The 15,919-nt window shown below is 45.0% G+C and overlaps 3 protein-coding genes across 6 annotated transcripts in view; 1 reads left to right on the top strand and 2 right to left on the bottom strand.

Moving 5' to 3' along the window:
* LOC122626257 overlaps nucleotides 1–14,763 on the top strand; it is a 31,936-nt gene extending 17,173 nt beyond the window's left edge. For 2 of the 4 annotated variants that reach the window (XM_043806449.1, XM_043806450.1), the window contains exons 9-13: nucleotides 3,689–3,833; nucleotides 6,892–7,151; nucleotides 9,326–9,466; nucleotides 10,453–10,591; nucleotides 14,134–14,763. In XM_043806449.1, coding sequence (XP_043662384.1) covers nucleotides 3,689–3,833; nucleotides 6,892–7,151; nucleotides 9,326–9,466; nucleotides 10,453–10,591; nucleotides 14,134–14,739 — 1,291 coding nt within the window. In that variant the 3' untranslated portion in view covers nucleotides 14,740–14,763. Of the gene's footprint in view, nucleotides 1–3,688; nucleotides 3,834–6,891; nucleotides 7,152–9,325; nucleotides 9,467–10,452; nucleotides 10,592–14,133 lie in introns of those variants that run through there. The other 2 variants (XM_043806451.1, XM_043806452.1) reach the window with 2 other exon arrangements.
* LOC122626256 overlaps nucleotides 1–15,919 on the bottom strand; it is a 73,393-nt gene that overhangs the window by 46,677 nt on the left and 10,797 nt on the right. Inside the window, exon 4 of the mRNA XM_043806448.1 lies at nucleotides 15,054–15,283. Within this exon, the coding sequence (XP_043662383.1) occupies nucleotides 15,054–15,283 (230 nt within the window). The remainder of the gene's footprint in view (nucleotides 1–15,053; nucleotides 15,284–15,919) is intronic.
* Nucleotides 10,821–11,231, bottom strand: LOC122626260 (protein new-glue 1). The gene has a single exon (XM_043806454.1). The coding sequence runs from the start codon at nucleotides 11,223–11,225 to the stop codon at nucleotides 10,821–10,823; it is 405 nt and encodes a 134-aa protein (XP_043662389.1). The 5' UTR covers nucleotides 11,226–11,231.

Here is a 15,919-nt window from a genome sequence, read left to right as displayed (position 1 = left end):
CCGAGCCGAACAATTGGGTTAGATTGCGCCAAATGCCGCACGTCCGAGTCAAATAGCTAAACCGCCAGGAAGCATAAATTAATTCCCTCGCAGGCCCACCAACATATTGATTGTAATCAAATATGAACGACATTGCAGTAGTTGCGGTGTACGCAAACGTTGGTATTTCCCATTTCAATGTAGAATTTAATTAGGACATATTTTCGATTTGCCTTTGCCATAATTCTGGGAACCCAAAAACATTCCAGTGAGTCGGAAATCCAGACTGAACGAATGCTGTCTGTTTAGTTGAAGACATCAAAGGAATAGCTGAGCCCAGGGTATGCAAGTGACACTCCAATAGAGAGTTATCCTGGCAATCTATATCCCTTCACAGAAACTGCCACTTTAAAACGCAGTATGAGCTAGAATTCTGGGAACAATGTGAGCAACTCTTTAGATCTTTGATGGATGCAGGGAGAGACAGCCGCTTAACGATGTGAATTTTCCGATTGTAATTAAGAAGCCTTATATCACAAGTCATTCATTTTGCAGAGTCATGCAGTGAGTGGGGGAGGCGACTCTCAAATCCCTCGACTTTCGAAAGTGAATTAGGAGTTTGTCGAAAATCCAAAATCCATTAAGTATGTTAATTAACCAGTGTCTGGCACAGCCACTTGCCTCGCAGTAAGACGGCAGCTAAATCTATGAGTGCGAATGTAACAAATTACTTGCAAATAATTCAAATAATCTAGGGCCCCGCAGCAATGTGAGGCGTGTGCTCATTAGAGCGCCTGCAAGGCTTTCTAGGACACTCTTCCACTGCCACTTTCACTTTCCCCTAGAAAAAAACACCCCATTTCCCATTTCCCCGGCATTTCCCAGTCACTTGAGTCCATATATATGGGCACACATTTATTACGGCATCGTTTTTTGCCAAAGAAATCTTTAAGTCGCCACGCGCCGTCTGCGTAAATCTCCTCCAGCATTGGCATTGGGCTTGGGCTTGGGCTTGGTCTTGGGTTTGGGTTTGGGCTTGGAGTTTAGGTCCACAATGGGCTCAGAGGAGGACACAACACACACGCCCCCTGGCGGCCAAAATAGCAGCACAATAAATTAAGCTCAGCCACAGAATTTGCCGGAAGTTGCGTGAAATGAATGTGTGTCGGCAATTGTGTTAATTGCACAAAATAAATTGTTAAAATAATAATACACAATGCGAGATGTTCGGCTGGTTGGCTGTTCTGGCCTGACATCTAAATATACTTCCATACATACTTATGTACGTGTATATATCTCGGCCTATCTCTATAATTAAGTGCCTTGGGTCCATTCGAGTGCTTTATTGTTGGCCAAGGCCAGTCAAGTGGCTCTGTCCACTCCATCTCCATCTCCATCTTGATTTCCATTTCCATCTCCATCATAATAATAGGCACACACATAATGAATTTCTCCAGATTGCGTGTGCCCATCACCATCACCATCACCGTCACCGGTCGGTCATGCAATCAACGTGGATTTCCAATGGTCATCCCACCATTTCATCCGCCCCGTTGTCATCGCTCACTGGCCGCAATAATTGTGTCACGTGGCGCGTGAAAATACAGCCTTGTCATTCGCTCCATTGGAGTCGTGATGACCGAGTCGGATCGGATCGGATCGGATCGCCCACATAAGTAGAAGGTACTCACTCAAAGGACCTCTACTCCATGCACACTCGTGTATGCATCTCATTGGGCTAGATTAATTGAATATTTCAGTTAAGTTCGGGCGACAGCGTTACTTGTTGTTTCATTACTTAATAAAGACCGAAATGCTTTGCGTTGCAATTTTAATTACATTAAAATTGATATAGAAATCCACACAGTGCATTGCTATTTTAACTAGACAGCCCACTGCCCACACATTTGGCCCACTCTATTCGCCATAAATAACCGCACCGAGCCAAATTAAATTTATGCCACTTTGCTGCGGGGGCGTGTCGACACGCCCACATAGTTGCAACACTTGCAGCAGTCGGCAGATGCCACACATGCCACATGCAAACCGGCGAAAATAATCAGTGCAAATGGCGACGTGGGAGGATACACAAGGTGGTTGGAGTTTGTCTAGTTTGCAGTAGCTAAAAGTATATTTTATTACGGAGAGTGGGGAAATAGCCACACGAGCTCTGTTGATTATTACATTCTGAATGCAGAGCAAACCGAACATTCCCATGGTCAGCTTAGTTAAATAAATCGCAATTAAAAGCAGAGCCTCTGTTCTGGGCGTTTTCCCATTTCGCCATTGATATGCACTGAAAGTGGCAGAAACCGAAGGGTTTAAACGATTTTTTATCCAACGCTCGAATCTGTACCCACATCAAGCCAATCTAGATGCTGTTCTGGCCTCATTTGCATTGTTTTCAATCTACGAATTTCCACCATAAACAATTTGCTGCAACAAATTTATGTTCGGGACTCGCCTAATGTTGGTGGCCATAATTGAGCGTAAATTGCCGACGTATAATAAAGTTGTTTTATGCATAAAAGTTAAATACTTGTATAACTCAAACTGCGGCGTTCATAAATAAAACTCACACTTTCGGTGGCGCAAAATCGCACGAAAGCAAAGTAAAAGCGCCATTAATCAGTGAAAAGTTGGTCCCAGGTAAAAATCCCGGCTTTTCATATAGGCAAAAGTCCGGGTCACAAATGAGGCGAATGAATCAAAAAACGAGCGAGTTACGCAACTTGGCATGGCCACAGTCTAGAATACCCTTGCAGCCTGCTTGGATTTTGGGATCTCGAGATAAGGCACTAGTGTGGACCTTGTTTTTAATTATAATCATAAAGTCAGTGCTGAAGCACTTAAACATTGAAGATAACAGACATATTTATGGTTATCCAACTGAGCTTGTGAGCTGTGCTCTCTACCCAAACAAAGTTGAATAGATCAAATATGGAAAATCAACATTGTCAGCTCCACACTGCGTATGAGTGATAATTTCAGATGCCAAGTGCTAGTACTAATACCACTTCTCGTTAAGCTTAGGCCTAGTTTCAACTCAACCCAGTAGGTTGAAGTTGGGAATTATGTTTAATCAGGGACTCAACTCGAAGCCGAGAGGTGGAGTGAACTTATCGGCCCAATTTGTAAGACCCCAAAGGAAGGGTATAAGGTCGGGGCGCAGTGAAAAGTTTGCTAACATTTCTCACCATTAAACGACTCTAACTCCTGACTCGCAAATGCCATGGGCGACCAGGCCGGTTTGGCGGAAGCGATAACAAAGCCGCTGACACTTGACAAACTTGCGCGAGTGTCAAAAAATCTCCGCGAAATGGGCGGCTCGTTGGTGGCTGACTGGGTTCCCCAGCACACAAAAAAAATGAAGAAAAAAAGTGAAAGAAAAGAAAAAAGATGGCATCACCTGGCTTTCACGAAAGTGAAGCATTTGGCCCACCTGCTGACCCCGCCACCAAGCGCCAGATAAGCAGTGTCTGCCACAGTTTCAGTCGCCTGGCTGCCCAAACATCCAAACATCCATCTTGATGCGACTTAATTTGGCGCCTTTTTCGGCAATGGCTGTGGCATTTAGCTGCTGGGCGGGCATTTGTCATCCGCCGGCTGTTCTGGTTTTTAATTAATTTTCACATTTTTACATTGCTACATTTCTATATTTCGATGGCCTTTTCACAGTTGATTTTTCAATAATTTATTCCTTCTGCAGGGGCAATGTGCGCGCCCTTTGGATGGGCGTTCTGTGGGCGTTGACATCTGGCACGGGCGTGGCCGTGGCCTTGCTCCAGGGTTCCGCCGGTCCGCTGATCGGGGTCGCCATTTCCGCCTCCCTCCTCCCGCCCGTCGTCAATTGTGTAAGTATGCCCCGCACCCCCCCAACCACCATAGTGCTGACAAATTATCATAAATTAAATCAAATATCTGGGGAAGCGAAAATAAGTCATCTCGGAGGTCTAGAAATGGGAAATATTATATTAAAAGAGTGTCACTAGAACAAAGCCTTTTCAAAATAAGCCTTAAGGCATTAAGCTAATAAACCTATATAATTATAATACTTAAATAATACATAATAAATAAAATAAGTACTTTAAATCAATGCCTAAAGTTCTGTTAACTTCTAAAGTCTAAACTGATTTGTTTAAATACTTGACCTAAGAAGTAACATTTTTCCAAAGTTTAAAAGTTACAGCCTTACATTCGAATTTAAACTTGAACAATTAGGCATTCACTTTGAAATTAATTAAGCCAATTAACGTACTATTATGGTAAATTGTGTACCAGTGGCTGCAGAAAGCTACAGCTTGTTTGCTCAATTACGAAATTGATTTTCCAGACAAACTGGAAAGTCCTTAAACACACGAAAACATGCCTTCACCGAGATATAATATTTATAAAGTGTTCATTTCGATTTACCTTAATTGATAATCCGTTACCTGCAGCCAGGAAAACGAGTATGTGAGTACTCAAACTCATATTTACTCATAATGATACATATGCGAGTATATGGCGACGCAGAAGCCCATTTAATAAGTGATTTTCCTTGGCCTTGAAAGCGGCTTCGCCATGGCAATTTTCCTCCCATTAGCATGCTATTAAGAAAAGCTTCGATTCTGGCTTCGACGATTGCGCAGTGGATGTTTGTTTCACCATGAGTGAGCAGGTGCCGGAAATGACTTTGCCAGCAATATTTATGGCCATGCAGAGGCCCAAAAGCATTCCTCAAAATGCGAATAGAAACGGGCTTCTAGCATTCCAATCGCATATATATGTGTATAACCTTTGGTCGGTCAGTCGAATGGAAAATTGCGCAATTCCAATTTATATTATGCTCGAATTTTCTACCATCGATGATCATCGCTTTAGGCCAAATTGATATACTTATACTCGTATATATAGTATGTGCTTGAACATGGTCGAAACTTCCAAGTGGCCAAAGTAACGCACTTAAAGACCCAAATGCAAAGCGGGGCTGGAAGTTTTGGGCTTGGCTAATATTTTTGGGCCCTTCGAGTGAGTTTCACCATAAATTAGGCCGAAATACAATTTGCTGATTAATCTGAAGTGCATTGCCCGAAAACTTTCGCCCATAAATCTGTCCAGCAGGCAGGCAGAGCAAAGTCTGGGTATGAAGATGGCTCTCAGCTGTTTTACCACCAACCGCAACGAGTGCATAAATTTCGACCCAATTTTCAAGTGCAAATTGCGAATCCGAATCTGAATCAGAACCCGAATCAGAATCCCCAAGCTGCTGGCGGATGTTGCGTAAAATTATAAAGCAAGTGCGAGGCCCAGAATAGGGGAAGTGCATGCAAAAACTAGGAAAAAGGCACAGGAACCGGCAGGCCAAGTGCCCCACAAAAACACAAACTGGCAGACAAACAGCCCGGCTGGCTGACATTTATCAATGGTGACAGTGGGACAAAGGCGCCGCCGGGAGGCGTGTGTGTGTGTGTGTGTTCCACAACCATGACAAAATGATGCAAGGAGCGAATTATGGACAACAGGAAGGGGCATTCCACATAGCCCCAACTTTAAGCGGCCAAAACAATGGCGCTGAAATCGCTTAATCATGCCGCCCGAGCTGCGGTCGAGCATGTGTGCAAGTTTGCGAGTGAGCAAGTGTGCAAGTGTGCAAGTGTCGCTCCAACTTCGCGTCCTTATCCTGCGAAAAGTATAGCATACATATGAGCTGCATAAATCAGTGGCACGCACCGAACAACCGAACAACCGATGGAGCAACCTTTGTCCATGTTTTCTCAGCTCTTTTCCCTCATTTTGCCCTCAGCCAGCGAGGCAAGGAGCGTGTTACAATTAATTGCCTGCTGTCTGGCCCTAAGGCAGTGTCGCGGCCAACGGAGCGTATGAGTAATTTCCAGTACTCGCCAACTGCTCGCATTTCGCCTTTCACATCTCACATTTCACGGCCCGAGGTGCTGGGTACACATGAACATTCCAGCTGGGAAAGTAAACTGCAATAATTGCAACTCTTAATTTTGGCTTATTAAATTGCCAGCGAGCTTATTTATGTGGCATGCACATGAACTCCAATGCCATAAAGCGGTCGGTCTGCAGCGCCTTTACTTTCAAATCCGAGCACGCAATAATTTACCCAGAAACGGTCGTAAATTCGAATAATAGCGAAAATAGAAAGTAAGTCGGGCAAAAGAAAAGTCATGAGCTCGCACACAAATGGAAAAACAAACACACTCCAGCAGATTTGTGGATTCCACAGCAGAGGCTAGCTCACTAGCAGCATAATGAATTTATATAATGAATTGTAAATTCTAAAAAAGAAATGATCTTTGTACAATTTGTTTACATATCTTACATTTTTTCAATATGAAAATCCTGCATACTTTTATTCACCTTCATGAAGAATATAAACTTATAGTGATATCATTTTTGTACACAAACTTACAAAACTTTAAAGTGTAAAGAACGTTTTTTTTAAGATGGCTTATCGTTCGCCATTGTGACCCCAATAGTACGTGGGCTTATATAGAAAAGGCACGCACTTCCGGACTTGCTGAGCAATGTGCTGAGTCATTATAATTTATAATAGCAATGCGAAGGATACAGAGCGAAATCGCAAAAAATACAGAAGGCGAATGGCAGAAAGAGGCTGAACGAAGAACGAACTGAAAATGCGACAATGGAGTTCTATCTACGAGTGGGTGGTGGGTGTAAGTGGGGTGGTGGGGGCGATAGTGTGGCGCCCACACATGCCGCAAAGTTGGAGCAATTCAAGGGCACTGCTTGGTATGCCAACGGGAGCGCCATCTAACCGGAACTGGGCACGCGGCGACCTTATGACCCCGAACCGAGGCACACACATGACCATGGGACTGGAGCTTCAAAGTCACAGCTAACCACCCACTCACCCATATTCTTGCACTTTTTGCTGTGTTGCAGGGTCTCTTCTGGTCACTGGCCTGCATTTGGCTCATCTACCCGGAGAAGCGGATACCGCACTTGAAGAACGAGGCGATGAACTCGACTAGCGCATACCCCTTCATCTACACCAACTACCTGCCCACCGAGTTCCTGATCAACGGCATCGTGTCCGCCTGCCTGACCGTCGTGAATGTCATTTGCATATTTATCACGGCCATAATCGTATTGAAAATTAAAGAGGTCTCGGCGCCATACACCGCCAGTCCGGACTTGAAGCGGTGAGTAGACAGTTTCGCTGTGTTTCACTTTTAGTCGATGACGACATGTAGTCGAAGTTCCTCCGGAAAATGTCTAGGGTGGACCTTGCTGAGATGGTAAAAAATATATTTTTTTTAATCAAACATAACCATATTGCGCCACATGTGCGACTCACAACTGAAAGTGTACAACTAAAGCGTGCAAACAAGGTCCACCCTGGAAAACGGAATATGTATGAATAGCAGCAAATTAAAAATGTGCACAGCGAGATGCGCTGGAGTGTGTTTAATGACGGCGGAGCAAGTGCTTTTGAGCTTATCATTTCCGTAATGTGCGCTTGGTCAGTTGCCCATTAGTAAGTGTAATTAATAACGACAACAGAGTCAGAGTCACAGACAGAGACAGAGACAAAATCACAATGGCCAACAAAATGGGCTGTGTGTTCTGGCTGTCCAGTTAATACCCATTTAAAATGCACATCTATTAGCATGCGCATTATATATTACGTCAACATGGCCATTGACCGAATCTACGATGGGTTAATAAATCAGATCTTGTCTGCCTTGTGCATTAAGCCCATCTTAGATTGCTCCACACAAACAATGCGTAAACACACGTATGACCAACTAGTTGGGGGAAATTAACCCATATTGCTCGACACTTGCCATCCTGGACATTAAAATCAATAAGGCAGCTCAATCCTTTTGGCGGATCTCGGACATAACTTGGCCCATTATGATTCTGGAGCTGTGATTTTGGCAAAAGCCTAAGAAATCTGATATTTTTGGCAGGCTGTCGGCACAAGTGCTTGGCTCAAAATATGATATATCGCGTAATTAACTGACTGACTTCGCGTTTCAATTTTCTCCTCGCCGAGTGGCTGAGTGGTCGAGTGGCAATCCAAATGAAAACAAATGCCCCCCATCCGCAAGTTCGGATGACAAATGGGGATCTAAGCTCCAAGTCTGCGTCTCAGTCTGCTTCTCAGTATGCCATTCAGACATGTGTCTTTAATTTCCCCAAAGTGGCGCATTAAATTGCTTCAAGCGAGGACCAGGCTTTCGTCAACAACACAGCATACAGCTCACATATACATATATAGATGTACTTATACATACACACTTGGCCCGCATCAGCGAAACGGCCCGCGAAAGTGTGCTACAATTTTATTTCGCTGCCGCCGTTTGCCGTTTGCGGCATCCTTTTTATTATTATAGTGCACATACATATGTATGAATGTCCTGCGACTGTGCCAACGTTTATTTAAGCACGCTCACGCTCGTTTGCCCATTTGTTTGACTTGTTTGTGTAGCTTTTAGAAATTGTGTGTACTTTGTGCATACCCTTCGCAAAGGATACCATTGTTTTGATCTGTATCCTGCACCACCAGCCAGTCGAATATTGACCACTTCTTTTGCCCACTTTTGCCCAAAACAAAGCCACTCGAATCGGATTTCTATATAAGCCGGCCACTGGAAGGAACTAGAAGGCTATATGCAGCAATCCGAAACCGATCCAATTTGTTAGCCGAGAGTCCTGGTCCTGGAAATGGGCGAAAAGCAAGGGGCACAGGACCAAAAACAAAAGCAAAAGCAAACATGAGGAAAAAGGACTGCCGCAGGCTGTTGCATTACGCATAAAGTGCATGATTTCATATTTATTTGTTGTTACTCGCATAACCGGGACCCATCCAGTTTGCTCGACTCCGGCGAATTGGTTTTGTTTTCATTGCTGCGGTTTTCTTTTGACAGCGGTTTATGGTTGCGAATTTCTTGTCTCCGCCAATTCAAAATGATTTTTATGGGTTTTCTGTCCGACGAGAGAGAGCGCCACTCCTATGCCAACATAAATGGGGACAGTTTCTGCCGGCAGCCCGAAGGTTATTTCCCTTAATAGAAAAAGTTTCGCGATGGGCACTGAGTAAAATTGAACTAAAACTTTGGCAACAAAAGAAAACCGTGCATTTGCCAATCATTCAAAATACATTTTTACAGCTCCTTTACAGTTGGATTTTATTGGTGGCAGGGGAAAGCCATTAAACTTAATTACAAAAGAGCACGTCATTTTCGAAAGCAGCTTAATGTGATCTTAGAAACATTGAATATCTATATGCTGATTCATTTTCCACTGAACTCTTTTATGCACACAACAACATGTACGTCGATTGTAAAATAAATTTCGCTTTTTTACGCAGATTTTGGGAAACAGATCTTCGCACCGTTCGCAAAACGAATCGCTCCACAATGCGGCATCCTCGCAGAGGCAGCTCGATGGCCGGAGGTCCTGGAGGACATGGAGGGCTGGGAACCGTCAGGGGCATGGACAAGTTCAGCGGGTGAGTCAGTGGGGCAGAGACACATTCAGATGGGGGAAAAGCGCTCTTTAGGGACCGGCCGACCCTGAACCAATTCTCATATTTCGCATATCCTTTACAATTCCGTTTTTGTTGAATAATTGAGCCCGGTCGTGTGTGCAAACTCATACTCATTCGCATACGCAGACTTATACTCATACTCACACTCATACTGACACACTCACACTCACAGTGACAATCATACTCATTCTCATGAAAACACGTCCTGGGGGCAAGTCAATTTACTCCCAACATTTGTCTGAGCCAAATGCCTGAACGCAATCTGAAAAGGTAAATAATGAAGGTATTTATGTCTTCAGAGTGCGAATGCCGCCTAGTCCATAAATAAATACACGCTGCACATTCTGTGAAATATTTATCGCATAATTGAAATCATTGCCGAGTATTTATGGCGGTCTTAGGCAAAAGCAAATGCGAAAAATAAAAACAAATGCCTTTAAAATATGGAAGAAAAATGCAACTGAAAGTGGAAAGCTACCCAAGTAGCTGACTGAATATTCTGAAAATCAGCTTCAAAAGTTGCACGTTTTTTCCATTTTTAAATGCAACGTTTGCTTGTGAACTAATGAAATGGATATATGTATGTACACACAGCCAGCTCTAATTTGGATTGACCCAAGGGCGGATTGGAAACGAGCATTCTCCGTAAATGAGTCTAAAATAAACCAGTTAGTGCCTGCAAATGCGTGGGGAAAAAATTGCACATTCCGCTGGACATTTAAACAATGCAAATTCATGCAACAAATTAACACACGGCTGTGAGCTTTTTAATTTAGCACAAAATGCCAGCGCCATTTTTTTACACGAAACTAACAAAAAGCCATAAATGCTCTGCCGCACGGCGGGCGCATCCACATTTCCACTTCCACGCCGACGCGTCATTCAAAGTTCGTGGCATTGTTGCACCAAATGAACACTTGTTTGCCACGCCCCTTTTCCACCCCCAGGGGCGCCCACTACCACGGCCTGGACGAGCGGGACGCCCAGATGGACACCGCCCTGGAAAGGGCGCTGGCCCAGGCCGAGAACGATGCCACATTCAGGAAGGTCAAGCGGATGAGCTACTCCAGCAATGCGGCTGGTGAGGTGAGATTGAGCTATAAGTATAAATACATATATCTAGTATCTCAATTATCTATACATATCCTTTTTCAGGTAACACCTGATTATATATACATATATATCTTTACTTTAAGATAAGACTTTATTATGTGGGCCCAATGTGGAAATGATTTGAATACTTAAACTAAAGAAGAGTGTTTAGGAGGGGTAGCATTGCCGTGTCCTGGTGATTCTGATTTAATGTCCTGTGTGTTTAGCCAGAGTTCTGGCTCCTGTTGTTCCGGCGCCGGTTGCTCCTCCTCTTCTTGATCTTCCTGGGGCGGCTCACCTTCCGCTTGTAGGTCCTCTTGACTCGCCTCTTGCCACTGGAGGAACCGCTTCCGGAGGAGGCGGTGGTCGTGTCGCTGGCTGAAGCGGCGGCCGTGGTGGTTTCTTCGGCGGCACTGGCCGCTGTGGTCGCCTCCGCGTCAGTTGTGGGTGCCGTGGTCTCCGCAGTGGCGGTGGCACAGTCGGTTTCAGCCGCATTCGCGGGAAGCGTACAATCGACGCAGGCCGCATCGCTGGGATCGTCGGCACAGGAGACGGCCAGCCCAGTTGGGAGATGGGCCAGGAAAATGGTCACCAGGAGGCAGCCAATGATGATTAGTGATTTCCTCATGTTGCTGGTGGTGGCTGCAGATGGCGAATGTTAATCTTTTCCTGCCAGATCCAACGCTTTTATAGCCACTTCGCCACCGATTGATTCCAATTCGCAAGTGTGCACAAGTGTGCTATCAGCTTCAACCAGTTTTCGCACTTTACCCGTGTTTGATTACCCATTGTGCCTAAGGTTGGGCCAAACATTCGGTTCACACAAAATATTTGACAGGTTTTATTCATCGATGGTGGATGGTGGATGATACTCGAATAATACCCATATATTTACACAGTTGCTACAACACTCCGTTTGCATGGCAGCTATAGATTTTTGAAATTAAAATGTCAAGCACATCTGCTTGTGTTTGTTTAACTGCTGCCGAAACAAAGAGTCCACCTTTAGGAATTTATTTTAATAAACAAGAGAGAACGCTATAATCGAGTTCCCCGACTATTTGATACCCGTTATTCAGCTAGTGGAAGTGCGAAGGAGAGTTTTTGGTGGTTTGTGGGCGTTAGAGTGGGCGTGGCAAAAAATTTACAAGACTAATACAAAAATGAAAAATATCAAATCTTTTCAAAGTGGGCGTGCAGTTTTGCGGTTGTGGCGTATAGTGGCGTGCAAAAGTTTTTGGGAATCGATAAAATTACAAGACTAATACAAAATGAAAAATATCAAATCTTTTCAAAGTGTGGCGTGGCAGTTTGGCGGTTTGGGCGTTAGAGTAGGCGTGGCAATGAATCGACAACTAGCGTGGTTATGTCTGGAGCCTGTATCTTAATCTAATTTCTAGTTTTGTAGTTCTGAGATTCGACGTTCATACGAGGACAGACAGACGACAGACAGACGAGGACAGACGACATGCAGATCAACTCGCTACTGATCCTGATCAAGAATATATATTTATATGTCGAACGCTTCTTCTGCTGTTAATATTTTCAACGAATTAGTATATTTTACTTACGATAGGTATAATATTTCGGATCGATTCAAGTTGTACCAAGGAAGTTTCGGGGCCAGGAAGTCTCTTCAAATTGCATTTGTCATGGCCCCAAGGAGAGGAAGGCCAGCCAGCATTTAAGCTTAATTGCCGGCAATTATTTGGCGGATGGGCGGAGGGCAGAGGGCAGAGGGCAAACGCTGGCCAACTGACCTCAATCATTAGTTGATAAGCCCTGCGAGGCGGACAAGAAAATGCACGGCGAGCGACGCAAAAAGTGCCGGCCAAAACGATGCGACAATGCTCGTAAAGCAAGTTGGGAAGATCATAAATCAAGGGATGCTTCCCCGGATGGGGAGGGTCACTTGGGGCAGTTGCAAGGAAAAAAGCGGAGCAGCAGGGCAACAACTGAACTGAGTAGTTGAAAATCATGCAAGATTTATAGTCAGCCAGATGAACCTGTTGCAAGACGAAAATGAACTCCTTTCGGTTTTTCTGCACTAGCTGAAACTATACCCACTGGGCAACATCGTGTCAACTTGCAGCATAAAAACCGGAGCTACACGCTTAAGACCTTGTCATTGAGTTTCGCACAGTGTGTTGCTTTTTTGCAGCAGGAAAAGCGTACTTAAGCAAGATCTGCATGTTCCATCACCTTGCTGGATTCGCTAATGACACTTAAGCTGTCTTTCACTCGCCTGGCTCCATAATCATAGCGCTTGGGTAGGAGAAACTTTCTTAATTTCCTGTTTAAGAGGCAGACGAGCGCCTCAATTAAAACTCGCCGGCAAGCAGCATTCAAAAGCCATCCAAGCGTCGATTGCCACAAATCAACTTCTACATTAATTCGTTTCCAGGCGGCAAAAAAAAGTAAAGTGGGAGCTTGGTGGTGGATGGTTGGTGGTTGCTGTTGGGTGATGGGTGGTCTTGGGCCAAGAAACTCGAGTGGCTGGCAAACTGACATGCTCCAAATATTTCGAGAGACAGCCACCAAATAGCCGAGTGGCATGCAAAACAAACTTGCAAAGCCTACGACCAACACCACCACCACGCCCTCTGGCGGCAGCTTGTAATCAGTTTAAAGTGAGTCCTGGCCACTAAAACTCAATTAACCCCATTTGAATGGAGCACGAGGCAATTGAAAAAACACAGAAAACATGAAATGAAAACGAAAACGAAAACGAAGCGAAGAGCGAGCAAATCAAGGCAAAAGATTAAAAACGGAAATGGTCGGCCATTGAGATAGGGTGGTTGGTTGGTTGGATCGTTGGATGGATGGATGGATGGATGGAAGGGTGGGTGGATGGGTTGGCTACACAGATGGTTGCCAAAGGTTGGCAGCATTTTTCACTTAAAACCGCATTGATACTCAATTACCAGGTCGGCAGGCGACTCCCCCGCCAGTTGGACAAAACAAACGGCGGACGCGGAGCTCAGGAAAACGGAAGCACTTTGCAACGGAAATGAAACATCAATTAAAGTCGCACACCGAGCGAAGGCGAATCCTTCGCAGGCTGGAAACTGTTGCCCCCCCCTCAGCCAGTCAACCTCCTCTTCGTCCTTCGTCCTTTGGCCTTCGACATTCGGTGCAACCAGGCACTTGGAAGCCGCTGCAGAGCGAACACTTGTTCGTTTGCCACAGGGCCTAAGGGCACATTTCGTTAGTTTTTATTGCTTAATTGTAATTTCGCATATGGGAAAACGGAAAGTTTAATTGGCTCCGTTGAAGTATCAGTCCTGCAGTCTCACAGGCGATTTATTAGGAAGAGTTGGGAGTTGTGTAACCCAGGCCAGAATGGCAATCTAATTGAGTGCAGGGAAAATATTCAGCTGTTTTTCTTGTTTCATATAAACATGATTGCAATGTAATTCGGCAATTTAAACCCAAACTACATGTACTAAACAAAGAGAAAGTATTTAGTTAAGTGCTCCAACTAACTGATACCCTATACTCTACAGACTTTAATACATCATCCCTGATTCTTTCAGTTAACCGAGCGACTGGCCAAGATAGCCGGCCTGAACCGCCTCAAGACGGATGGCGACCCGGGACAGACGGGATCGGGCAGCCTGTCCGGCAGTCGAATGAACTCCATTCCGAACTCCCAGCTGAATGTGGATCTGAAGGCGCTGGACAAGCTGGTGAGCACGCTTCTCGAGCAGCACACTTCCGGTGCCAAGGGCGCCACTTCCTTTCAGCCGGAAATGGGCACCCGCACTCCGCCCCTGCAGCGTATGGCCTCCAAGAAGCTGAACCGCTGGCGCCCACTCTCCCGCTCCGCCCACAGCTACAAGCGCCACGAGAGCAGCGACTTCATCGGCGGCAGCTTCACCCAGCTCATGGAGCGCGTCGATCCGCCGGCCACTTCCGCCCCACATCCACCCAACATGCCCACGATCATGGAGAGCAGTGCTGGCAGCCCGGTCACTCCGCCTGCGAACAATGCCCAGCAGCAGGCGGGTCATCCGCCCATGTGGAGTGCCTCCTTGGACGCCACGCCAGGAGCGGTGAGAAATGTGCTGCACGGAGCAGCGAATGGGGGCAGAAACGAGCCCGAGGAGCAGCTCAATTTGACGCAGAACTATGTGGGCTAAGACCTCCTTTTTTACTCTAAACAATATTTTTCAGTTTTGTTTCCAAAATAATTACCTAAAGATTGTAATATTATAAATAAAAATATTTGTGCAACAAATTATGTAAGTATGGCTTATTGATGAAGTGAAGTTGTTAGTTTCTACTTCCCTCTGATTTAATATGCCCAAATGTTATATACCCAAACATTGACCTACACACTTTTCGAAAAATATCATTTGAGTAAACAAATAATGTCAACATAATATCTGAGCTTTTCTTACAATTATCCCAGTTAAGAACCAATTTTGAGTATCTTATGAGTATCTCAGCTCACCTGTCGCTCCATAACGCCCGACAACTGCTCCCGGTCGGCATGGCGATGGTATCCTGTGAGATTGGCACCCAGTCGCATGGTCACCTCGTACCGGGTTTTTCCACTGCGTGCCGCATTCCGGTTGCCCTTGGGGGCGGGGTAACTCTGGCCAGGAGTGGCGACGGAGTGGCCGAAATTGTCAAAGTCGCAGGCCTGGTGGCATTCGATGGAGCTGGAGTTGCTGGTGCAGCCTGAAAGGATGGAGAGGATGGAAAACATTTGGTAATTGCTTCCATAAAAGGTCGAATCTGAGACATGGATGTGGATGAGTGGCCGTGGACCAACACCTGTGGCAACATCCAACCAGTGGGGGGTGGTAAGGAGGTGCTTTTGCAGTCGCCACAAGAAGAATCCTTTAAATCTCCTTGGGGCATGAAGCTGAATAAAGGACATAACATCATGCAGCAAAAATATGGTAGGCATGTGCCTGGTATTCGTTTGGATAATCTCTCGGTTTTTCACCATTCCAGCAAACTGCTTTTATTCATTTTTTCTATAGCTGCAATGGAATGGAGTCTCTAATCGATGAAATTGGAATTTTGTAGTATACATCCTTTTGGTTAGCCGTCCTTTTGGAAACTAGTTGCCTTAACATTTTTTGTCAGCTCTTTGAAGTGTTTATTCCATGAAATTTTTAAACCAGCCGCTGGAATATTAAATGCTTGATCCAACTGATTCACATCCAAAGATTTCACTGTACTGTAAAAAGCTTTGTAGAATTTTTCGGGAATGCTAAAAGTCCAAGCTAAAAAAGGGGAACATCTCGCAATTCTGTTGCAGGATTCAAGACCGTTCTTCCCGTTCTCATTACCATGGCAGGCACTTTG

This window comes from Drosophila teissieri, chromosome 2L, assembly GCF_016746235.2.
Source record: "Drosophila teissieri strain GT53w chromosome 2L, Prin_Dtei_1.1, whole genome shotgun sequence".
Classification (NCBI taxonomy): Eukaryota; Metazoa; Arthropoda; class Insecta; order Diptera; family Drosophilidae; genus Drosophila; species Drosophila teissieri.
The sequence above is the reverse complement of the archived record's forward strand: the minus strand, read 5'-3'. Positions and strand labels throughout refer to the sequence as shown.